This window comes from Miniopterus schreibersii (genome assembly GCF_964146895.1).
Source record: "Miniopterus schreibersii genome assembly, chromosome: 3".
NCBI lineage: Eukaryota > Metazoa > Chordata > Mammalia > Chiroptera > Miniopteridae > Miniopterus > Miniopterus schreibersii.
This window is the reverse complement of record NC_138103.1, coordinates 37,441,861-37,468,668: the sequence shown is the minus strand read 5'-3', so window position 1 is coordinate 37,468,668 and position 26,808 is coordinate 37,441,861. Positions and strand designations below refer to the sequence as shown.

At 37.8% G+C, this 26,808-nt stretch overlaps 1 protein-coding gene across 1 annotated transcript in view; it reads left to right on the top strand.

Moving 5' to 3' along the window:
- The window catches only part of PRR16 (proline rich 16), a 148,657-nt gene extending 132,135 nt beyond the window's left edge, over window positions 1-16,522 (top strand). Inside the window, 1 exon segment of the mRNA XM_081132272.1 lies at window positions 15,739-16,522. Coding sequence (XP_080988398.1) covers window positions 15,739-16,458 — 720 coding nt within the window. The 3' untranslated portion in view covers window positions 16,459-16,522.
- Window positions 16,523-26,808: the final 10,286 nt, after the last annotated feature.

The window sequence follows — 26,808 nt, the reverse complement described above, 5'->3', positions numbered from 1 at the left end:
GTTGTTGACACTATTACAGACGTCCCCCATTTTCCTCGTTTGCCCACCTTTTACGTCTGAATGTTTTTAAGCATATAGGAAAGTACAGACAGTAATATAATAGGCACATGGGACTAAGGGTCAAGATTTAACAGATATTCCTTTTTACCTGGGAACTTGTTTTTCCTATTTAAACCAGACAGATACAGCAAAACCCCTGAGTCTCTTGTCCCCAGCACAGCCTCCTCCTCCTTGAGGTTGTTGCTGATCCTCCCTGTGTGCACCTTTGAACTTTTACTTCATAGGCACTTATGATGATATTAGTCAGTGTGTGTTTTTAGAATTTGCATGAATGGAATAGTTTATGAATTTATTTTAAATAGGATTTTATTGTTGAATGGACATGAAATATAAAAAGCAAAAAATGGATTTGAAAATATTTTTCCATTTTGGATATGATCCCTTGCTGTCAAGTATTGTCAAATAATTTTATTTTTGCTTTTATGTGTGTATGGGTGTTTTGGTGTGTTTTTGTTTTTTTTAATCTTCACCCCAGGATATGTTTTTACTGGTTTTTAGAGAGAGAGGAGGGGGTTGGAGGGGGAGAGAGAAAACAACACCTATCAGCTGCTTCCTCTACTAGCCCTAACCAGGGATCAAACCCGCAACCTAGGTATGTGCCATGACCTAGAATCGAACCCACAACTTTTTGGTGTAGGGGACAACGCTCCAACCAACTGAGCCACCGGCCAGGGCAGCATGTGTCTGGTTTCAGTGAAGTATTCAAGAGATCCTGTGGTCTGTGTGTTCTTAGAGGCTTGAAATGTTCTGTCCCTTGTCTCTGTGCTCAAAGAATAATTTTTAAAATCCCCTGCTATATATTTACTCCTTCAGAATGTGTAGGAGAAATATTCAATTTGGCCATTGAATATTGATCACATTTTTTCACCACAGCTCTTCCTGTTATATTTTGGGTTGGTAATTTTGGTATTTCCTATCTTTTGGGGGTATTTTAAATTGGAGATTGTTATGTCTGTTGTCTTCATACTTGCACAGCAACTTGTCTGGGAATGACATCCTTGGGTCAGTCTTCTGTCCTTCAGAACTGTGTGTACATTACTGTTCCATCTTCTGCCTTTTGAGGTTGCTCTGGGAAAGTCTGATACCAGCCTGATCTTTCTCCCTTGAATTTAATTTGCACCTGCTGCATGGAAGCCTATTCTTGAAATGCTGGGTATTTCTTAGTGGCAGTTGTTCACCAACGGATTTTACTCGAGTCTACTATGAAGGTTAAACAGCAAAATTCAGTAGTTTTCTCCTTTCAGAGGAATTAGCCTTTTAAATACATTATGTTTTCTGTTGCATACTAATGGAGCCTATGTACTAGGAAAAACAATATTTCCTGTGATGTATATCAACATGGTATTTCCTCCATATCTATTATTTCCTCTCTAATGTTTTCAATCAATACTGCCTTTAGGCCTAAGCAAGAGACCACTGCCTTGGAAACTGCTGTAGAGCACTCCAGCCTGCCCTGCACTAGCCACTATGTGGGCAAAGCAGCCATGTCCAGAGGAGTCTGTATTTCCCATGTAGATCATACTACAGTGCCCGAGACCCTGGAATTCCCCACCATCAGCTCCAAACACACATCAAGGACCTGTAGTAGCTTCTTGTTGTGATCTTTCCTTCTGAGGACTGACCAAACCACTAGACCCATGGATTAGCCAAAGGTTGACTGTGTGCAGACTGTCCACAGAACTTGGAAGGATGTGCTGGGGAGCCTGCTTATGTGCATGTGAGGCCCCGCAGGGTGTAAGAAAGACTGGGGTGGGAAAAGTGGGGTGGTGGTCCGTGGTCAGGGTTTGGGGGCCTGGAGAACGTCCTTCTTCACTGCCAGGCTCTGACATGGAATGTCAAGTTGTCCAAAAATTCTGAATTTAAACCTGGCCTTTCAGGTCTCTTTATCAAAGTATATTTTTTAAGGCAGGATAGAAAATGTAAACATTTTAAATAGTTTATTAGATTGAAATTATCATTATTTAATATTTCAATATATCGCATTTTACTCTCACCCCAGACCCTGAAAATGTTAGGGGCATGCCTGCCTGAAATCTCTGGTTTTCCCCTTTCACAGTCACACTAATTATGTCAGGTCCTCATTCTATGTTAGTAATTCAGTTTCAATCATGTCTATTCTCTATCTTTCTGTTTGCATTTTATTTATCAATTTAGTAATGATTATATTTTAGAACTCATTTTTTTTCCTTTGGCTCTTCAGTTCCTCTCATATTTTATTCTATATCTAGTATATGTATCTCATTAAATATTTCTGTAGCGCAAAGCACTCAGCGAAAATTTTCTTCCATTTCTTCCAGACTGAGTTCTTCACCTGTCTTGCATTATGTGTTCCTTTGTTTCTTGTCTTTCCCCCTGTGCCACAATAGTGTTTACGCCAATTTTTTTCATGTTGCTGAATTTGAACAGCTCTGCTTAGAACTGCCCCTGGGCCTGAGGCAGTGCGGGTGAGTTTTCTGCCCATGCTCCTGCCCCGTGTAAGCCTGTGAAGGCGACCTTGCTTCTGGTTCTAGCCATAGCCCGACAGCTCCAAGGCCTGGGGGAGGCGGGGAAGGGGTGTGGGTGCAGAGGAATCGTGGAGTTACCACTCCCCCTTTGCAGGACAGTGAATGTTGTGTTCCAGCTAAGTCTGCTACTGCGGTCAGGGCTTTACCGTGGGTTTATGGAGAAATGTCTTTCTGTGTTGCATTATTTCTACAGGGCAGCATGGCCCGGCGCAGCTGGGTCCGTCCCTGAGCCCCTTGCTTACTTTACTTTACCTAGTGCATCACCCTCTCTTCAGCAGTCCTGCACATTTTTTCATATTTGGCATTATTTGTGAAATGTGAGGACTTTTGTTCCTTCACGGGTACCATTCTAAGGCATGAAGGCCAGTTTAAGGATTTGTACTAAGTGGAGTTAAAACCCTATGTCTGGAATGGGCGGGGAAGGGGAAGGGAATTAAGAAGTACAAACTTCCAGTTTATAAAATAAGTCATGGGGATGTGATGTGCAACACAGGGAATATAGTCAATAATATGATAACTATGCATGGTGACAGACAGGTCCTAGACTTAGTGTTTTGATCACTTTGTAAGGTACATACATGTTGAATCACTCTTGTATATCTGAAACTAATATAATATTGTATGTCAACTATAGTTAAAAATAAATTAAAAAAATTTTTTAAATTGCAAAAAAATAGTATCTCTTTCTTTGTTAACAGTATTTCAAATTTAAGACACTGAATTTCACTACTTTGTTTTTTGGTTTCTGTTATTGTGTCTTTGCTATTAGTTATTTTATTTGCTACTGAGGGAAGAGATTCTACATTACTAAACTTTCACTGTGACCTCACTCTTTATAAGTAGATGCAATGCAGTGCAATGCATGCGTGCTGCTGAAAGTTGAACAGGGAACAAAAAGAAAAAAAAAAGTAATTTCTTTTTTTTTTTTTCAGTGCACACCTCCTACCATTTTTGTTCTTCTTTCCCAGAAACTTTTCCTTTGTCATAGTTTCCTAGAGAGTCTGTCCCCATCATTCTGTCTTAAGTAGGTTTTGTTCTTTAATTAGCTCATGCCCAAACATTTGACAGTAAGGAAAATGAACTCAGATATAAAATATTAATTAGGAAATTATATATTATGGCCTTTCAGTGTTAAAACTTTACTTTTATCCTATCTAAACAAACTTTTGCCTCTCAGATATATTTATTCGTGTAGTTGTAAAGTGCATCCATTATTTTGGGGGGAATTGGTTTATTACTCTGATGGTTTTGACTATCAGCACATTTGCACTATTTGCTAAATAATTCTTTAAAAACAGCTTTTAATAGAAAGTCCCTTGGAAACATTCTTTGACACCCTAGTGTTACTACTTATTCTGAGGTGGTCTGGAGATAATTTTTGTTTATGAACAATAAATATTGAAGTTGGAAAATTGATTTACTTTTTAAAAAATAAATCCTTATCTGCCATAACAGGCTCACACCACAGGCCTGGAGAGAGTGATTCTATGTGCGCATCTTCTTACATGTGATGAGGCCATGAAAAGGTTGAAAAAAAAATGTTTTAAGAGATAAAATGCTCCTCCAGGAAGTAGGGTGTCCTTTGTTAATTATTTTCTTCAGAAAGACTAATTCAGGTGTTTTAATTTTGAGAAAGGTTTATCCAAATATTTTTTTTTTTAATGTGCGAAAAGAGACTAACGCTTTGGTGTACTCATGATGACAGTGCATCTGGAAAGCCAGGGGTCGCACAGGGGCTGTGTGGGATGGCTAACGTCTGCATACAGATTTGGCTTGACCTGCATGATCTTTTTTTTTTTTTCTTTAATTGCACCAGTGCTTGAAAAAAAAATCTAAAATTTCACATAAAAATCAGACTTTCTAGCTTCTCTTGAAGTCTTTTAAAAAGGGCAAGATGAGGCCCTCTTGTTTCCTTTAGACAATCATGTTTCCTAATATTTACCATATTTCCTTTCTTTATTTCAATGTAGAAATACACCTTCCCCTCGTTAAATTTAGCAACTTACTTTGTAGTATTTTTGAAAATGCCATATTACTTTATAAATATCCATCATATAGTTCTATGTAAATGCTTAATACCAGCCCTCTGAAATAAAACTGTATGAATGGCTAAATATTACAAATTACCTGGAAGTCATAATTTTCTAATTATTAGTTTACACATAAAAAAAATTCATGTGTTCTAAAATCCATATATATAATTCTCCACATTTAAATTTTGAAATTTCAAAACATTTTGTTCACACTATCTTATAATTTCATATTATGTGGCTTATTTTAAAAGTAATATTTTCTTAATGATATTAACTTAAATAGCACAATCATGCTTAAATTAGACTTCAGGAAAAGAGAAACTCATATTTTTAAAGAACTGGAATTTATATTAACAATGTAGCAAATATGCTAATTATTTTTTAATTAATTATAAATAGAGCATTTGGTAAAGTACAATAGAACTGTATACAATTTTGGCCACTAGAGGGCTTTGAGATATATATAGATATATTTTTTTACCATTGAGAGTATAATTATGAAGATGAACAATTAAGTTTATATAGCTACCAAAGATTAACTACATAATTACAAAATTTTAAATGTCATTATAATGTATAAAATATACAAGAATCTTATCCTGACTATAAGCAAAATATATATTTGACATTGTATGTGGGGAAGGCAATGTTTCATATTTTAATATGTGAAAAGTAGTCAGTAATGCAAATTCACAGTGGCATAAGTTTTACAGTTTTCATATGTTCATTACATTAACATTTTTAAGGTCTTAGAAAACTATTCTGCATTTTGCTTCTACTAATGCCATATGCAGAACATATATATTTGTTGTACTTTTGCAAATAGTTTTGTTAGAACTAAACGTTGGGACTAGGTTTTGCTATGAAGACTGTTTTTGTAAAGGGGGAAAAAATCATGTTGCAGTCCTTCAGGGATTTTTCAACAGAATGAGAGCTAGGAACGATCAATTTTCAAAGTTCTAGGAGATTTAAATGGCTGTTGGCTGCCTGTGGTGAAGCTTTTCATTGTTTTTCAAATTATTGTAATTTATTTATATAAAATAGCTCTGGAGCCCTATGACAATAAAGACAGATGTTGGGAAGCCAATTCTAAAAGAATTCCAAATTTTTAAATTCCCTCTTTCTCTTTCATCAAATATATTGTGGTTCATTAAATCAGACATGAAGGTGTTATTGTTTAAGATGCAGCTCCTCTTACTCCATGCACAGTGCCAGAGCTCAGGCACCAAGGAAAATACCGTAATGTTTACATACATTTGCTAAACCAAGGATAATGTCCCCGCCTGTGTTCACACTGAGCACACTCCCATCACAATTGAGATAGACTAGGTAATTTCAGACTGGGAAAGAGGTGTTAAAGGTGGGCTTTAGAGATTTTCAAATGTTTTTACTAATGCAAAATAATGTACTACAACCTAACCATTTGCGTAATCTTTCATAATTTTCCCCAGCTTTCCTCTGAAAGGAATCATTTTTTAATGACTTGCTTTATGGCAATGGCTCCCAGGTCCTCGGGGCACTATGAAATCGTAATTGTTCACATCACTTTCTGTTTGAACCTTGACTGTTACAGGTGACAGCCAGACCCGTGGTATTGAAGACCACTGGCAGCACTTCTTCGCCGGCATCTCTTCCCATCCCTGCCTCTGCACGCATTCCCCCTTCCCTGGCTTGCCCCTTCGCTTATGAAGCATGCTCCTGAGTGTGCATGTGAGCGCCCCCCCCCCACACACACACACCCCTTACAGCCTGTTGGATGACTTTCTACTCCTGGAAATTTCCATTTATTTTTCAAACCTTCTTTTCTTTACTTTGCATTTTGTTGTGCCTGGCATGCTTTTCCACTATTTTCTACCTTATCCTTCAAAGTCCATTTTAAATATTTCCTGTTTCCAAGACATGATTTCTCCCTCCCTGGTAGAATTCATTATTCCCGCCTCTCTCCTCCCCAAACATTTTATATCTGCTCATACTCAAGCACTTACCGCAGATACCACAGACAGTTTCTCGCACTTTCTTCTTTTTTAAAAAATTAACAGAAAACTAATGCCAGTAAGGAAAGACCCAGTTTCTCCATCACACAACTAGTGACAGTCGAAATTATAAGTACATCCAAATGTCCTACATGCTAATCCCAGTATTATCAATATCAATATTTCTCATAATGTTATTTTGAATTTTTGATAAAGGCTTTTATTTCTACATTATAATTATGTGCTTGAGATATCAAGGAAAGGAGCAGTAGAGTATTTCTGAAGTTTTTTGGCAGGTAATTTCATATTCTTCATAAATTCTAAGATAATTTGACAAGTAATAGTCTAATATACCAAATTCTACTTCCTTTACATTAAACTACTTCCTTTACATTCCTCTACGTTCCTTTACATAAAATATTTAGCTTAATATCTGAGATATACAAAGTGAAAACATGTAAAATGTCATTTTAATATTTATATATTTCTTTAGAGATATTGATAAATAAAATTCTTTATAATCTTGCAAGTTTATTTTAATAGATCATTTCAGTGTCTTTTCTCCAACAGCTATTAGTGAAAATATCTTATATTTTTAAGATATGTGTGTATAAGTATACATTGAAAAACAGAGAGGGATCAGAAATTCCACGGACATAGTTTATTTCTAGCACAAATTCGTGACCTCAAAAGTTTATCCACATGCACGGAATGGTAAATGATAGGTCCAAGTACCACAGAGCAAGCCAGCTAGTGTGGCCAGCAGGACCCAGAGCCTAGGAGCAGTGTGACCTTATCAAGTACTTGGTCTTAATCTTGAGAGCACTGGGATACCACTTAAGGTTATATTATATTATATATTATATATAAAATACATACGTATTTAAAGAAGGCCCTGTCTGACTGCAATGCAGAGAATGGATTAAATGGAAGAAAGAGTGAACTGGGTAGAAAGGAGTTTTGTTCTTAAATTCTTACTTATGATGCTTTTACAATATTTTTATTGAGCTAGTTTAACATCAATAAGGAATATAATACCCAACCTGAGGTTTATTTCATTTATACTTTTACAAATGCGAAAAGATACAGAGATTGAGAGCTCTAAGCTTGTGTCAGAGTTTACAGTTCCATTATCATGAGTTACAGCTTTCTCCTGAAGACCATTAACATAATGGAATCGTTTTGAAGTGTATACTCACAAATGCAAGTAGACGAGCCTTTTGCATCTATTAAGCTGTGAAAGCAAATTATGATGAGGGATGTTTCCTTTTCCATACTTTACAGGCAGCCCCAATAGAAGCATGTTCCCTGTTAAAATAACAAGATACCTTATAAAAACAGAAATTAAAGTGAGCTACGAGATTTCAGCCATTATAACCTGTGGGTAGTGCTTGTCATAGGGGAAAGAAAAGTGGTAAATAGCTCGCTCACTGAAACTGATAGGTGAGTCAGTGTGGGACTTGGATGAAGCGATCATTTCGTGCAGTACATTTTAACTGTATGAAGCTAAACGGTGCTTTAATAGCACTTTCTCCCTTAGTCCTTAATTGCTTTGTTTCTTAGTTCTAAACAATAAGCATTTGGGTACGTGGCAGTTAGAAACTGCACATAATAATTTGAGGAATTTTCACTTCCTTCTAGAGCAACTAAAAAATGCTTACAGGACTAGGAGGAAACATTAAATGAACCCAGGTCCTTTTGTGTTATGAGTTTTAAAAAAATTCAACATCTCAGTTTTGCAAATTGTAGAGTTAAAATGTGTGGATCAGTTAGTGTTTCCAGTAATGTAAACTGTTGAAACTTGTGTAATTTTCCAAGGCTGCTGGGGTCCAATTACATTTTGACAAATCATATCTGCGGTTGAATTTTATACTTAGGCCTTGCTGCCTATATACTATCCATGCTATGGCTATAAAATAATTAGACTTAAAAAGAAATGAACCTACTGAGACATGTGTGACAGCCTGCGTTCTCTTGATGGTGTCAACGATTTGAAACTTGTGGGGACTTACCTTTAAAATTGTAGTTGAAGGAGTCTAAACGTCTTAACATGGCTTATAGCCCCCCCCCAATCTGGCCTTTATTTGCCTTTTCCTACTTCTCTCTCATTCCCATACCCCCTTATTCTTTACCAACACTTAAAAAAATATACTTCATGCTCCAATGCCACTGCACATGCTATGGCTTCTTCCAGGAAATACATTCTTCTTCAAATTTTATTTGATCGTTCAAGACACCTGTCAGGGATCACTTGGTTTGAAGCTATCTCTCCGATGCCACCAGCTGACCTCCTTGGAAAGAGGAACTCTCCCCTTTTTCTGCTCTTCTGTTCTTGCCAGTCCTTTAGCACTATGCGCATCACAGTGTACGGTAATTATTAGTTCGCATGGCGAAGAACGGTGTCTAGTTCATTCTTTTCTTTGATTTTCTTGAGTGTGATTTCAACTGTTATCAGGCGAATACGTGCACACGCATCCTGATCTCCAAATCAGGTCCCGCGTATGGATGTATAAGTAAAATTCATCTTCTTTATCATCTCTGTCTTATATCAAGGCCTGTTCTCAAGAGAAACCCCTTTTAACTATTTGTCTTTGTTTTCCAGATAGTCCGCTATCTAAAGAGTGTGCTCAAAAACTGTTTTTTTCCAAACTTTAAACCATATTATTTGACTCGTCTTATGGAAAATGAAGTTAGTCTTTTTCGCTTTTGCCCATCGGTTGAAAGTAACTGTGAATAACCAGCATCCTGGTGGTACAAGGGGAGTGAAACGATGTAAGGAACATGTAAGGAGCAAGCGCAAGAGTGTTTCCACACCTGAATCCCAGAGTCAGATGGACTCTACTCTGCACGCTGTTCTCCTCGCCCTCCCTGCAAGACTTCTCTTCTTTATATCACGAATGTGTTATATACAGCTTTTCCGATATATGACTGATGCCATGCTGTCCCCTCCCCTCCAAGTACCTGCAGACAATCTGCCCCTCTAGTCCGACTTCCTTTCATTTTGTTTTCACTTTAATTCCATCATTCCTGTGGTTACGATTCCTTTTGTTGCAATTTAATACTTTGAAGTAATTTAAGCAAAACATAGAAGTGTAATAAGCGTACAGTATCTTCCTTGTCTGGTTAATTTATTCATCTCTCACTTGGCTGCAATCACGGTCTAACTTGAGTAAATAAACTGCAGCAGCCTGCAATATGTTCTCCACATGGCAGCTGTAAGATTCACTTCTATTCTTCCTTTCTAACTTTAACTCCTGTTAAACATTTGTTTTATAATCAAATTATAAAATATTTCACACATGACAAAAATTAATTAATGCAACAAATAGAATCCAGACTTAACACTTTAATTATTTTATGTCTAGTTTTAAAAGAAATAAAATATTTCAGCTATATAGCTGCTTCCCAACATCCATTCCATTTTGAATGGAATTCCTTTGCCTAAAGTTGATGTGTATTATTTGTGTTCACGTTGTATAAACTAAACTAGCTGTGCCTCTATATATGAACAATATACATGCTGAATATATATATTTTTAACTTTTTTATTCAGCAGTAGGCTTTTGAGATTTATCCCTGCTGATACATAGAGCTCAAGTTACTTCATTAAAACTACTTTATATTTACTACCTCAACCATGTACTAATAGAGTTTTAGGTTGTTTCCAATTCTTTGTTATGGCAAAACAAACCCCTGCAAGAAATACCTGTGCTTCCTCGATGCTTGCGCATCTGGTAGAGTTTCTTTAGAGTAGCCTGGGCTTTGTTCCTAGCAGACCTATACCATCGGGTATGTACCTTATCCAAATTGTCAGGCATTGTCAAAAATTTCTCAACGACGGAACTTCCATTTCCCCTGGTGATGTTCAGAGTTCCCATTTATCCATATCAGCACCAAGAGCTGGAATTAGCAGATGTGTTTTTATTGAGTATGAAATGTTATCTCACTTTTCTTCAGCTTGCAGCCCCTTGATTACTAGTAGATTGAGCATATTTTCATGGTTAAAGGAAATTTGGTGTTTACCTTAGGGAAATTACTTCTTTATAACCGTGTGTGTGTGTGTGTGTGTGTCTGTATGCATGAACTCTTGATTTTGTTTCATTGTTTTTTTTCCTCCTAAGTCAATATTGCTACAAAACTATTGGGGTTAAGAAAAATTTGAGATTTTATTATTAATATAGCTGTATCAGATTTCATTTGGTTACTTGTTTGCTATATCTGATTTCTGTCACTTTAAATGCAATTTTTCTGTCTCTTTTTGAGTAAACTGTTTTAATCTATTCTTATGATTACTAATGTATTTGAAGTTATTGTTTCTACTATCTTGTGCAGTTTTTTCCTACTTACTATCCTTTTTCCAGGGAGCGGTGGGGGTCCTATTATCTGTCTTTTTTAGATTTGCCAATTTTTTTTACTCACTCTTTGATCCATATCATTTTAGACTTTATAAGTTTGTCTGTTATTTTTGTAGCTGTCCTAAAATCTTTTATATACATAACATCTAAAGTTAATCACTACCAGGTAGATACTGATTCCTTACACACTGCAAAAATGCTCTCACTCTGCCTGTTCTCTAGTCACACAGGCTACATTCCTAGTATTGTACTTTCATACTTTTCTAACCCTCTTTCAAAGTCATTAGTACATTACTGTTTTCTAATCAGTGTATATTTTGATTTACTTATTTAACAATTTCTCCGTTCATCCACCTGTGGTTCTTGTATTCCAGTTCTTTCTTCTGGCTTTGTACATTTTTCTGATTTGTGGTTTATCAGCACCCTCAAGACCGAGCTATAAGAAGTGTCCTCTCTTTGTCTTTACTGCGTGGCAATGTCTAGTGTCTGGTTCACTCTCGCTGTTACAGAAGAGTTAAACTATATTGCAACTGCGATTGCAATTACTTTTTTTTTCAGCATGAAACACATTTCTAAATTTTCTTCAGCCTTCTATTGCTTGTGTGAAAATCTCCTGTCAGCCTAATTTTTGTTACTGTGTAAATATTTAGTGTTCCTTTTTTATTGTTGTAAAACTTTTATCATTCCTTTCAGTTTTATATGCTCACTATGGTATGTCTGGGTGTGGGCTTGTTTATATATTCGTGTTTGAAACTCTGTTACTTCTTTAATTAGATGATGCTTCAATTTTGAAAAATATCACTTCCTAGTCTCTGTGAATATTGCTTCTCTCACTTCTGGAATTCCTTTTAAAAATATTTGGTACTTTATCACAAAGTAACGAGGACTCTCAGCCTAGCTGCCGCCTGACCCTCCAGCCTGGCTCTCCCGGCACTCTCCAGCCAGGAGTCTTCTTTAAAGGGCCATTACCAGGCTCTTCCCTGAGCGCACTGCTAAGATCACTTCTCTTTGCCAGTTAACTGCAACTCATGCTTCGCCAAATGCTTTGTCTGATGGGACCTCTTTATGCTCCTCCTGTAATACCTGCTATTTTTCATTCAGAGCACTTGGGCCAGTTGCACTTTTACAGTTATTTGACTGAGTACCTACTTAATGCATGTCAGGCTCTTTGACTAGATTTCTTGCTCCATGAGGGTAGTACTTTGTTTGGTTTTGTTTTTTATTCTGTTGGCGTTTTGTAGGCACTCAGGAAATAACAGTGTTGAGATTCAAACCATCCAGCAACTATCAGACCATCAGGGACCCAAGCAGTAGTTACTCATCTCTGAACATCAGCTTCAGTTCTCTCACTGTAGACCAGCTTTCTCTCCTTTGCTGCAGACATTTAATGTGATAAAAGACCTAGGGTAGATAACCTTTCTAAATTAAGTAGTACATAGCACGCATGAGCCAAGACTGTCCCTCTGTCTCTCGCATTCTTTAAGTGTCCTCCCACTTTAATTTCTATTCTACCTATCCTAGAGCTAGAGAATGTGCCCCCAACTCTGTGAATCATCTATGGCTAAATCATTTTTTTCCTTTTTTTTATTCTGGATTAACTGAGCTTGCATGACTTTTTAAAGTAACAACGCCTTCAAAAATCAAATAGGAAATAATTTGTTTTGCTCACACTTGAATTTAAAAAATAACGCTCAGTGCATTTACTTAGCAAGTATTTGTTGAACTCCTTTTGAGTGTCATTCATTACATTAGGCCTTTAGGATACAATAGTAAAAACAAACATGGCCTCTGATCTCACAGAGATTATAGTCTAGAGAGGAAACATTATTCTAATACTCACACTGCTACTAAAACTACAATAAAAAATAAGTGAATGCTTAGAATGAAAGAAATATGATTCCTTGTGAATATTTGATCAATTAACTTGACGTCTAAGGGAAATTTCTGTAGGATGGGGAAGGTTTACTTCATGAGTGATTACTGAACTAAGATTCTAAAGATGAATAGGACTTTATAAAACAAAGTGGAGAGGTCAGAGCATTTCAAGAAGAAAAATTAGTATGTGAAAATATCCTGTGGCAGGAAGCAGACGGGCAATTATGAGGGTCTAAAAGAAGACCAGAGGGGTTAGAGAACAGAAAGGAAAAGAGAAACTTATCAGAGTTAAGGATATAGATTTATTTAGAAATGAAAGACAGTGATGCTACTGGCTTATAAGGGCTATATAGGTCCAATTGTTACATTTTTAGAAATTTGTGAGCCAGCTATTAAATGACCATTATTGAAAACATAAGTGTGTATGTAAACTTATGTTAAATAAGTTACATTAAAAATAAAGATTTTTCTAATTATTCTTAATCATTTATAATTATTTCACTACTTTTTACTATTATTTTTACTTCTGAGCTTATTCTGTTGGCATGGAGGAAACACTTTATAATTATGTGCTGCTGAGCATTTCTTCCCATCCTCACATTCAGTGATGTTGCGTTTACCGACTTGATATTGACCATGGTGGAGTTTCTCGGCTTTACACAGTGAAAACCGGCAAACTGTTCAAATCGGGATCCCCTCGCACTCCTAAGGACCAGCTGTTAAACACTTACAGCACAGCGCTCAGTGAGACTATACAGGAACTTGGAGACTGTGTTAAGAATTGATCTGTATCACCGGAGAAGTGAACAGGCATTGAAAGGTTCTAAGCAGGGAGCTGACAAGAGCAGGTTTCTATTTTTAAAAGATCACTGAGACTAGAGAAATGAAAGGGGAAGCAAGGGGAATCTGGGTGGCCCGTATGGTAAGTAAAGATGGCTCAGACTAGGATCAAATAAATGAAAATACAAGTGAATGGATCTAAGATATATTTAAGAGTTAAAAATAGAAGGCTGAGCTCAGGTGGTATGGGCCTGAACCAGTCATGAGGAAGAACTGAAATCTCTATATTCTCCCTAATTTCTAGTTGGTTGTGATATTTTCATTTGGAGCCCAATCCTGCCACCATGTGTCAAAGAGCCAACTTCACAGTTGAACAAACTTAGGCCTGAGTAAGAGAGGAGGGAGAAAAAAAACTACAAATGAAAGCATATGGATTGAAGGGACCATCTCCATAAAAAGTAAATTATTTTTCATGTAAGTCACAAGTTTTCCGTTTTCATATATGCATAATAGTGCAGTCACGAGAGTGGCCTCCAAGACCTCTGACTGTGAGGCGTGTGAGTGACTGAGGGCCCAGCTGCATCCTCTGAAACCCACCTTCGAAACCCACATTTGAGCCCAGCTCACCCTCTTTCTCACCCTCCCACAAGCTGTCCCCACAGTGACTGAACGGAACAGAGACCCCAAGGCAAGCCTGTTATAGGAGATGCCAGATTCCTTTTTAAAAAAATATATCTTTATTGATTTCAGAGCGAGGTGAGGGAAAGAGAGAGAGAGAAACATCAATGATGAGAGATTGGCTGCCTCCTGCACGTCCCCCACTGGGGATCGAGCCCGCAACCCGGGGATGTGCCCTGACCGGGAATCGAACTGAGATCGCCTGGATCCTAGGTCGATGCTCAACCGCTGAGCCAGGCTGGCCAGGCTCCAGATTCCTTTAATGAGCAGCTTTTACTCCATGCTTCTCAAATGCTCTTGGAAAATCTTTCTTTAAAACTGTCTAACATGCTTCCACCCAATTTTCCTGTTTTCAAAATTATTCTCCTTCACTTAGAGTAGGTACCTTCATCTTGGTCTGATAGCTCTGCTGACCTTCACTTGATTCCCTGCCTCTGCCTGGGTCTGTGGCAGGTTTTGAGTGGTGGTTGTGACTTGGGTCCCTCCCCGCGTGATAGCAGGCGTCTGTGGTAAAGGTTCCCGGGTCCATGAGGACTTTCTGCCCCCTTCCCCAAGGCCAGTCAGCGCTTGCTTCTACCCTGTCCCAGAGGAAGGAGATCTTTGCCTGTGTCTTAGAGGTTAGAGGGGTGTGTGTGTGTGTGTGTGTGTGTGTGTGTGTGTATGTGCCATTCCCAGAGCTCTTAAAGCTTCTCTTTTGTAAAAGAAAAGGGTCTGGAAAGTGGGTGGGGCTTTGTGCCTGTTTGCCTAAGAGGGGCTCTTTCCTGTGCCTTCCCTGCTCTCAAACTCGCAGGTGAGAGGCACCTGGAAGAGAGACATGAGTGAGGACAGACGACTTTGCCTGGGCTCCGAGGAATTCTGGATTGCCGTGACAGCACATGCGCCGCCTTGAATTATTCATTCTAGCGTTAGCTGGTTTTTTACTCACTTCGATGGAGGCTGCCTCTTTTCCTGTGCTTTGCCAAATGTGAAACAGTCGACGTGTCGTCCTGGCTGTCCTGAGAGGGCCTGAGACTCATCGCAGTTCCGTCCCTGTGGTTATTTCGCGATCTCAGTTCTCTGGTGGCCCAGAAAAGTTATCATCTTGGAAACTGTCTGGCGTTTTCACATTTTTAGCTCGAGATTAATGTTCGTCTGTAGCTTTCTGCGTGCTAAGCAAAGCCCCCCTCCTCTGGTCTTTAAAAAATCAGTTCCGTTTCTGCATCAGGAGTTTATCTTTGGTGGGCATAGCCGAGTTGGGAATGGAGCCTGTGCATAAATAGCGTGTTATATGCCAGGCATGTGAAATCGTGTCGTCGGACGGCGGGCAGCCTTGCGGCGGCTGCTGTGTAAATTCGGGGGGTGACAACATTGTGGGCAGAGGAGTACACAGGTCACGTCCCAGGTCTCCCATGGCGGATCCCACCTACCCAGGAAGGCGTCGTTTCTAGTGTGCCTTGCTCTGGGTCACTTTTCAACGCAGTTACCTTGTCCTTCCCACCAGGTGGTTGACCAGATTGATACCCTGACCTCTGACCTCCAGCTGGAAGATGAGATGACCGACAGCTCCAAAACGGACACCCTGAACAGCAGCTCCAGCGGCACGACGGCCTCCAGCCTGGAGAAGCTCAAAGTGCAGGCCGGCGCGCCTCCCCTGCAGCCCGCAGCGCACCCCCCCGCTGTCCTCACGGTCCTGAGAAAGCCGAACCCCCCGCCGCCGCCTCCACGGCTGACCCCCGTCAAGCGTGAGGACCCCCCGAGGGCGGCGCCGGCCGGCCACCCTGCGAAGACCAATGGCACCCTCCTGCGCAACGGAGGCTTCCCGGGGGCGCCGAGCAAAATCCCCAACGGGGACGCCTGCTGCGCGCCCGGCGGCCTGGCGGACAAGGCGCCCGGGCCGCCGCTGACGCACGGGCCCGGCGCGGACAGGTGTCCCCAGGCGGGGCCCCGGGAGCGGGTGCGGTTCAGCGAGAAGGTGCAGTACCATGGCTACTGCCCCGACTGCGAGACGCGCTACCACCGAAGGCGCCGGGAGGCGCACCCGCACGGCGAGCCCGCCCCGCCCCGGCCCCCGCACCGCCCTCCATCTCCCCTCGAAAACGGGGGGCTGGGGATCAGCCACAGCACCAGCTTCCCCCCCCTCAGACCTGCAACTGTGCCTCCTCCCACTGCGCCAAAACCACAGAAGACGATCTTGAGGAAATCAACCACTACCACAGTGTGATGTATGCCATTTAAAAACACTTTCTGTTTCCTTCTCATTTTTATATTATAAACGTAATCAGTAATGAGCACTTTCTACTCGAGCAATAAAAAGCCCAAATATATTAATCCTGCATTCAGCCAAGTGGCATAAAAATCACCTGGTAAGTAAGCAGTACATTGTTTATATCCTGGGTATACACTGTTTAAAAAGCGGCATCATCGAAAACCACAGAATAATGAAAAAGCTGAATATAGTGGGTGGTTTTTTTTCAGTTGACCTGTGACAGGGACCTGCACTTTCAAATCGTTTGATTTACTCTAAGAGGTGGGGTTGGGTTCATTTTATTTGTGCCTAACTGGTCTATGTATTAATAACATATCATACTATTAACTTTGACCTAATGCTTTTTAATAAGACATTTTAATACTGAAGGACCATTTTATTATTTTTTCTAAAGATGTTTGTCGCTAGTTTTGCATTACTGAATGCTGAGGACAATACCTAAAAGTTTATTTTCTATACAATTATAATTATATGTTTAGTTATATGGATAATGAAAGATTTTGGTGTGTGGAAATATCACATATCAATAGGCAGTTGAAAATGGCTAAACCAAATGTTCCTTAGAATAAAAATGAAGCCGTGGTGCATTCAATGCCGTGTTAATATTCATCGAAGGGGGTTGTAACGCCGACAGAGTTTGGGGAAGATCACCGTGAATGTATGTGAGATTTTTCTAAGTTAACTATCATAATCATCAGGTCATAAATAGAACTTTACACTTTTTCATATGATGTATTTCGGCACCTCAAGGACCGTCTGTTGAATGCCTCCTACACTGCCAACCCCTTGGACCCTCCTCACCTCAGCATCCCTCCAGGACACACCGTGATCCCCCCCACGGCAGCGGTGGGATGGCCTGCCTCCTGCACCTGCAAGCCCTCTGCCTGCCCAAGGGAACCCCTTTATAGGAGAGTCAGAGGGAAAATAAAGATGCTTCTGGAACAGGATATTTTTAGCATTAGCCTTAAGCTGATTCCCCAAAGATTTGAAATATGCAGGAGTCTTTGTTCTTCTATAGAAGGAAGAGAGGAAATCCTTTCCTTGTAACAGCCAATAAAGATTCTTTTTTTCAGTATAATTTGCCAGCTCAGGTCGCTTACTCTCCCAAGGACCAAGTTTATTTCCCAACTACCATGATTTGGACTTATTGGATATTTTGCCCTGGAACTAGAAATGAGTGTTTCTCCCCTAAGATCACAATGACAGGTGCATACCTGGACAATATTTGTCCATTAAGTGACAAGAGTAGAGGGAGTCATCTTTGGTGAAAATTTGTTTATTGTACAACTTAACAAAGAGTTCTGTAAATTTTTAACTATTTGGCTTTTGATCTTTAAATTTTAATTTTTGTTGCTACAGAGAGGTAGTATTCAGTCATATTTCTTTGTTGCCTTTTTCAAGCTATATCATGGTAATTTGGAATACTACTTTTAAATCACTTACTGTTAAAAGATGATAGTATATTTTAGGCAGGATGACAGAAAGAGAATAGGCTTCAGTTTTTAAAGGAACAAATGAGTAAAAACAAAGAGGACATCATGTTAAAAATTTACTCAATGATTTTTGTTCTGTGTTTGTTGGACATGAAGGTAATGTAAGCAAAATATATCTAATTTTTCAGAAAGTTAGAAAACATGAGATCAATAATCAAGAAAGACCATCATCAAAATTTATTAATTGTGCCCTAGCCAGTTTGGCTCAGCAGTTAGAGCGTCTGCCCACAGACTGAAGTGTCTCGGGTTGGATTCCGGTCAAGGGCACTTATCTTGGTTGCAGGGCCCATCTCAGGCCCTGGCCTGGGGGGTGTGGGAGGCAACCAATCGATGAATCTCTCTCACATCGATGTTTGTCTCTCTTTCCCTTCTACTCTCTCTGAAAAGCAATGGAAAAAAATATCCTCAGGTGAAGATTAAAAAAAAAAGAAAAAAAAATTATTAATTGTATGATCAGTATGTTTAATAAATATGAGTGAGGTAAATAAATAACTGATTTATTGAATACCAAAATAGTATGCTTTTAATTTTTTAATGCATCTGTTTAGTTTGATATAAATAAACCCAGGCTTTCATTATCTTTCTAGATTTAAATAATTACTTGCTTTCAAATGTTCATCCAGTGTTATTAGATCTTTTGGTATTACAAACAACCTTAGAAGACATGCAGTTTTATCCCTTCAGCTCATCTTTCTGCCATAGCCTGTTACTGTGACCCAATAATTACCATATAACTTAAGATATTGACCCCCTGTCAATATCTGGGAACCAATATGGGTCTCAGAGTAGAGCAACCACAAATCATCCACAGAGTGGATAACTTATTTGCAATAAAGCAAGTTGAATAAGTTGAATAATTGAAGCTGTTTGAATGTGGATACTGAGCCAAATGCATAAACATGACCTCTGAGGTTTAAATCCATCTCTCTGCCTCAGAGTGTTTTCAGAGCTATCCAATGAAAGACCATGTTTTTAAATATGATTAGTGGCCTGTGCCCAAACTATAATACCTGTTTTTATTGAACACATTTATAAGTCACTATTGGCCTAAGAAGCTGAGTTAAATCCCAACCTAAAAAAAAGTTATAGTTATTAACCTTCTTCTCTTATTATAGTTAATTATATAATCAGGATTATGTATTAGATTATGGCAGTGTTGGGACTTTCTTTTGACTTTATGTTACTTTTTTCCCATAAGTGCATGGAATATATTGGGCCAATAAGGGTTTTTCATTTGTTTGTTCTTGCCCCAACTGATGATTTGGTAACATTCACTGAAATTTAGTTATGTCTTAATGTGTGTGTGTGTGTGTGTGTGTATTTGTAAAAATAGAAAGCAATTAACACAGAGCATCATAATATTTGTCTGGAATCTTGTGATTAAAGTGTTGTTAGTGACTGCCATTTTTATTATCAGCCAACATTGCTTTCAAAATTTAAATTCTGAACTGCAAGCTCTATGAATCATCCATTAAATTATCATAACACATGGTACATATTTCCTGTTCTTGAAGATGCCAAAGTAGAAATGCTTTCCTCAAATCATTAAGGGAAGGTTTCTGGGTTTTTTTTTTGTTTTTTCACAATATGCATTTGACACTTTCAATCACATATAAAGTAGTATACACAGAGCTAGCCTCCATACTTCTTTGAAAGTAATGTTTCTACAAAATGAAAAATGGTAGCCAGGCTGGCGTGGCTCAGCTGTTGAGCATCGACCTAGGATCCAGGAGATTGCGGTTCGATTCCAGTCAGGGCACATGCCTGGATTGCGGGCCCGATCCCAGTAGGGGGCGAGCAGGAGGCAGCCGAGCAATGATGACTCTCTCATCATTGATGTTTCTCTCTCCCCCTCTCCCTCTCCCTCTCCATTCCTCTCTCTGAGATCAATAAAGATATATTTTTTAAAAAATGTAAAATGGTAATACTGTTTATGACAACATCCATTCTTAATGAAAGGCAGAACATATACTTTTTAAAATGTAGTATTCATTAATTAAATTGGAATGGGAAATATTTTGTCTTGTTAATTTAAACAAAGATTGTCCCACTTTTGTGATGAGAGATTGTTGTATTCCTCTTGATGAAAAGCAAAAAGAAAATAAAAATTGACCAAAGTTGTCCTTAATCTCCCAGTAGTTATAGCAGTTTAAAAAAGGAAATAAAACTGACATTTTTAGATCATGCTTAAGTTAAATATAAAATATCTGCTCAAAAATACAGACAAAAAGAAAAATTTCCCCTTTTTCTCATTTGATATTATTATATTCATACCTCCCCTCATTAGTTTAATAATATTCTAGAAAAAAATGGGCCTGCTATTAACTGAAGTGGTTTCATTAACATAAAAAACTTGTGTTTGAATTATGCCTGCATCTAATTATTTAATGGATAAAGGAATAAGGCACTGTATTACATGGCTTTGTGTGTGTTTTTGAGAGATCAGTAGTTGAATTGCTTTTAGCATAACCAAGAGCGGCAGCTACACACAGTCTGAAACTATGCAAGACCTTTTATCTACAGGCTCTAATTATAGCTCTTTTTGGATCCTCCGTGAAGAAAAGCCTGAGTAGCTCCACATGTAATTGCAGCAGGAATGGTGTAATCAAGTCATGAATCACTGCTTTGACCAGATTGTTTTCCAGGGGATATATGCAAAAAATGCAATGTCAAATCTTGTAATTGTCCTGTTTCAGTTTCTTTCACCTGACTCTGTTATTAGTACATCTTGCTATAATATGCTCTCAAATTTGTAGCAAAAGGTTGCATCATAATATACTTTAGTACATATTGCTGATTTCTAAGTGAGGGGGTGATTAATGAGCAACAAAATTCATATCACATAATTAGGTAACGTGCACAGGCTCTGACCATTAATAGGCACAATCAGAAAATCATGATGTTTTCTGGGTCAATTTGACACTGTATTTGAATTTTAGACTAAATATTTTGGAGTTTTAGAATCGTTCAAGTTAACATGATGCTGAAAGAATGACAGATGTGATGCCACCGCGAGGGCATACAGCAGTGTTGAACATAAAACCGCAGTTAGCCGTGTCTTGGTGGAACTGCAATTATGTAGGCTGTCATTTCGTTGGGAGCTCTTGGATTTATCATTCTGGTCTTTTGGGGAAAAGCTAGAATGGAACATAAAGAAGATTTGAAAGTAAACCTCGCTTTAAAATGTAGGCAAATCAACAAAGGGTATAGAATTGGTTGAAGGCCAAGGTAAAATAAGGAGGACATATTGCTTATAATTTATACCTTCTAGAGTGATCAAAGATAGGTAAGCTAATATTAACTGCTTTATAAAGCTTTACATACCTTAGAGATTCTCGAAGTCTCATATGAATATATAAAATAATTATTATCCTTATTTACAAGTGAAGAAATCTAGGAGCTCAGTTTCAGTATTTTACTAAAATCAACTCTTCAGTAAGTGACTTGGTTGGTATTTTAGTGGCAGCCTGACTTCCCATAATTTCCCCCCCACAACATCACCATTTAATTGTGTTCTTCCCAGCCCTGAACTTCACAAATTTTTCCTTTATTCTTAGCAGTTATTTTGACGCTTGAAAGGGGTTACCTAATGTTGTTTTGACATTCTTAATATGTTTGATCTTTGCAGAATATGAAAGTGATCTCAGGCAATTTAGCTACCGCCTAAAATGAATGAGCTGCTTAATGTAAGCCTCTTTTTTCTCGTGTATTGTATTGTCAGCGGCTTCACCTTTCAGTTTTTTCCCTCTAAGTTCAAAGGCTGTTGATTATTTTGGTTTCTTTCCCTAAGAAGTTCTGATTTCATAGTATTAATGCTATTTGACCCTGAATATGTCACTTCCATTACTGGTATTTCATTTTTGAATTTTATCTATTTAACATTGACCCCTAGAGCTAACAGAAAAGCAATAGATCCACTCTGTGGAACCACTAAAAAAACAGTGCATTAGAGCTGTCTCTAATAAAATAATTTCCATCCTTTTGTTATTAGACTATAGACATGATTTTCCATGATTTGATCACGTAGTTGTCAATTCTCCTAATCATCAAAGGGGATTTTGGCCCAGCTAAAAAAAAAAACACGTGTGCCCTTGAGTGGGCTAAGGTTGATGTTGACAAGACACGATATCTAACCCTTCTCAAGGGCTTATTTTATGCCAAACACTCTTCTACATATTTGCATGTATTATTTTTTTCTCATGACATTATTTCCCCTCATAAGAACCCAGTGTCTTAAACGGTATTATTACTTACATTTTGCAAATCAGGAAACTATGGCACCTGAGACCTGCTGCCCAAGGTCGTAGCGACAGGAAGTGGTCAAGCCAGAATAGGAAGGCAGGCAGGAAGCCTCCACCGCCCACGTTCCTCACAGCCTTTCAGAAGTGCCTCAAGCTCGGCCCCTGCATTGTGTACGGGTCATCTTGGAGCTGGAAGTCATTTCACTGAAACTTGCCTGAAGAAGTTGTTGGAAGATATAAGAGAAAAATAAGTGTATTTCTGCTTAAGTCAAGATAGACTAGTCCATGCTGAGGTAGCAAAGAGCCCCAGTAACTGACGTATCCAAGTTACACTTTGCTGCCTCAACGTTCGTGCTGAGTCCAGGAGACTCCAGGCCAGCAGTCTCTCAGGCAGTCATTCAGCAATACAGGCTGCATTGGTTGTGTGGAACCGCCATCTGGTCAAGAGTCCCCTTCCAGCACCACCAGAACAGAGGAAGGGACGACTAGAGATTCTTACCTGTGTTTTTGCCTCAGGCCCTATATGTGTCATTGGCCAAAACTAGTCATGTGGCCCTGCCTAGAGTTCCCATATGCCCAGAAAGTAAGAGATCCACAATTGGGTGAGCTCCAGTCACGCCACCACTGCTTCCAAAGGAGTAATTCTGTGGTGCGTGTATAACATGAATCTATTAAAGACATCATGTTCTTCCTTTTTGTGTTTCCTGATGCTCATTTGATCTCACCATAAATTAGGATGCCATTTTATTTTAAACAAAGATGGAGAGAAAAGAAGCAAATTTGACAGCAGCTCTGCTAATAATGTCCTAGAGGGAATTGACAGCATTTACTAAGAAGATGGATGAGTTTTATGACAGCCTTTACCTAACCTATTTTCATTCTGTCCAAAGATACTCACCAACTATATCAACATTTTAGAATTGCATGCTAAATTTTCATTAGTCAAATTTCTGAATACAGATGTTTTTCAGGAAATTATCACCATAATGATAGATCTAATTTGAAGACACACACTTATTTATCCAGGATAGTCAAATAAATATGAAAATTTACTATAGAAATTTAGGTCATTGATGGTGTAAATTATGTGTAGTTATAATATTAATTTAGAGGGAAGTATATTAAAATAAAAGCATAAATTTAAAACCAGAGGCCTGGATTTGTGTCTCAACTTTCCCAACTTCTAAGTCTCCCTGCTCAAATTGCTTAATGAGGTCTGAGGCTTGCTTTAAAATAAAGATAATGGTGCCACTCTTTCCTAGCTAAAGGACTCTTGAGTCATTAATTATTCTCCTCCCCTTGTATATTCTGAGCTCACCCAATCCTCCTTTACATGTAAGAGGCAAGGAGAGTAATATCAACAGAAGGATACCATAATAGCACAATTCCCAAATGTACGTCTAAGCCACCAGGACTATAAGCTTCAGCTCTTTTCTAGGCAGCAATGCTGAAAGGTAAGGTGGGTGAGGAACATGAATAGGCAACTCCGCAGTCTTCAGAGCTGTGAATAAGCAGAATCACCAAATTATACCACCTCATTCTTTGATGTGTCAGAAACACCTCCCAAACTCTTCTTTATAGCATCCTCTTGGTCGAAGTTAAGTAACTATGTATGGCAGCATAGCTAATTGCTACTTACTCTATGTTTTGTTTTAAATTCTATTATGTTATTTCTTTGGGATGAAAGTTCTTCTGCTGACACAGAGTGGATTGTGCACACTCAGTCATATCTTCTGCTTTGTTTAGTTGCTCAAACTTCAGCTCCTTTTCTGCACATGTCTCTCTGTAGTCACAAAAATAGGAATAATGTACATTTCCTTTGCTCTATTTTGTCTATTCCTTCACAAGTCTTGGCCTTGTACCTGGTCCCCAAATTGCCTGGTTTTACATATTTGTACTGTAGTTAAATTGATACACTTAACCACTCTCCACAACAACTCAATTCCCTAACACTGTGTTTGTCCTCTAGAGGGTACCACCTTCCAACATATTGCTATAAAGTTCTAATGATGTAATGAATGTGTAAATACTTTAAAAACTGTAAAACCTCAAACAAATGCAAATCATTGCTGTCAGTTTGTAATACTGCTTGCCAAATTACCCATACTCCTGTTAATCTGGTGGGTTGATTTTAATTTGCCAAGGTTAATGCTAATGATATTTTATTCATCTCATTTATAAAGTAATTAGTTTACTTAAATGTTTTTATGGTTACTATTATCAAGTATGCCTAATGATTTTTTTTACAGCTTTGCCAGTTGATATATAGAACTCTCATTATTGATTTATTAAATTTTGATTTATTTTAGCAAGTCAGAAAATAAACGTGATAAAAATCTGAGGTGACTACAACAGCAATTATAGTTTATTAAACTGTTTTGACAATGTAGCTTAGTTTTAATTATTTATGATAATATTTAATAGCATATGAGTGTATATGAGACTAAATTCTAATGCTAGTAGGCTTTTATAAATATTCTAAAAATTTCAAATAAGAGATGAAATCATCAAGATTTTGTTCAAAGAAAGAGAATATGTTTGTGGTGATAAACCTCATTAATTGATCAGATGAATTTGATTAACATCTCAAAGCATTTTACCCCAAAGCAACAGAATATACATTCTTTTCACATGCACATGGAACATTTTCTAGGGTAGACAACATGTTAGGACACAAAACAATTCTCAGTAAATTTAAGAAGACTGAAATCATATTAAGCTTCTTCTCTGACCATAATGATAGGAAACTACAAATCAATCACAAGAAAAAAACCCTGAAAAACACACAAAGACATGGAGACTAAATAAAATGTTACTAAACAATGAATGAGTTAACAATGAGATTAAGGAAGAAATTAAAAGATACTTTGAAACAAATGAAAATGAGAATTTAACAACCCAAAATCTATAGGATACAGCAAAAGCAGTGCTGAGAGGGAAATTCATACCATTACAGACCTACCTTAAGGAACAAGAAAAATCTCAAATAAAAATCTAACTTTACACTTAAAGATACTAGAAAAAGAACAACAAACAAAGCCCAAGGTGAGTAGAAGGAAGGAAGTAGAGTAGATAAACAAAATAAAGTCTTAAAAAAGCAACAACAAAAGATTAATGAAACCAAGAGCTGGTTCTTTGAATAGATAAATAAGATTGACACACTTTTAACCAGACTCATCAAGGAAAAAATAAAAAAAAGAGGACCCAAATAAATAAAATCAGAAATGAAAGAGAAGTAACAATGGACTCCACAGAAATACAAAGGATTGTAAGAAAATATAACAAACAATTATATATGCCAAAAAATTGGACAATCTGGATGGAATGAATAACTATTGAGAAACATACAGTCTTCATAAACTGAATCAGGAAGAATCAGAAAATCTGAATAGACAGATTACAAGTGAAATTAAAGCAGTGATTTAAAAACTCCCGATAAAAAAAGTCCTGGAACAGATGGCTTCACAGGAAAATTTTACCAAACATTCAAAGAAGAACTAACAACCTTCTCAAACTATTCCAAAAATTTCAGGAAAATGGAAGACTCCCAAGCTCATTTTTACAAGGCCAGCATTATCCTAATTCCAAAACCAGATAAAGACACTACAAAGAAGAAAATTACAGGCCAATATCCCTGATGAACATAGATGCTGAAATCCTCAACAAAATAGGAGCAAACTGGATCCAGCAAAAAGATAAAAAGATCACACAGCATGATCAAGTTGGCTTTACTCTGGGAATACAAGGTTGTTACAATATCTGCAAATCAGTAAATGTGATATACCATATAAAACAAAGGATAAAATACACATAATCATATCAATAGATGTAGAAAAAGCATTTGATAAAATCCAGCACCCATTTGTGATAACTCCAAGCAAAGTGGGAATAAAGGGAACATAGCTCAATGTAATAAAGGCCATACAAACCCACAGGCAACATAATACTTAATGCACAAAAACTAAATGTTTCCCTTACAATTGGTAACAAGACGGGTGCTTGTTTTCACCATTCTTATTAAATATAGCAGTGGAAATTCTAGCAACAGCAATCAGACAAGAAGGAATAAAAGGCATCATCTGAATTGGAAAGGAAGAAGAAAAATTGTTATTTGCAGGTGACATGACACTATATAGAGAGAATCCTAAAGATTCCACCAAAAAAACTACTAGGACAGATAAATGAATGCAGTAAAGTAGCAGGATACAAAAAAAAAAACACACAAAAAAAACCCCACACAGAAATCAGTTGCATTTTTATTCACCAATTATGAACTATCAGAAAAGGAAACTAAGAAAACAATCCTATTCACAATGGTTTCAAAAGAAATAAAAATCCTAGGAATAATTTAACCAAGGATATAAAGACCTGCACTAGGAAAATTATAAGACACTAAAGAAAGGAACTGAAGAAGATATAAAGAAGTAGAAAAATATACAGTGTTCATGGATAGGAAAAAACATCATTAAAATGTTCATACTACCCAAAGCAATCTACAGATTTAACACAATTCCTATCAAGATACTAATGGCGTATTTCATAGACTACAACAAATATTTCAGAAATGTGTA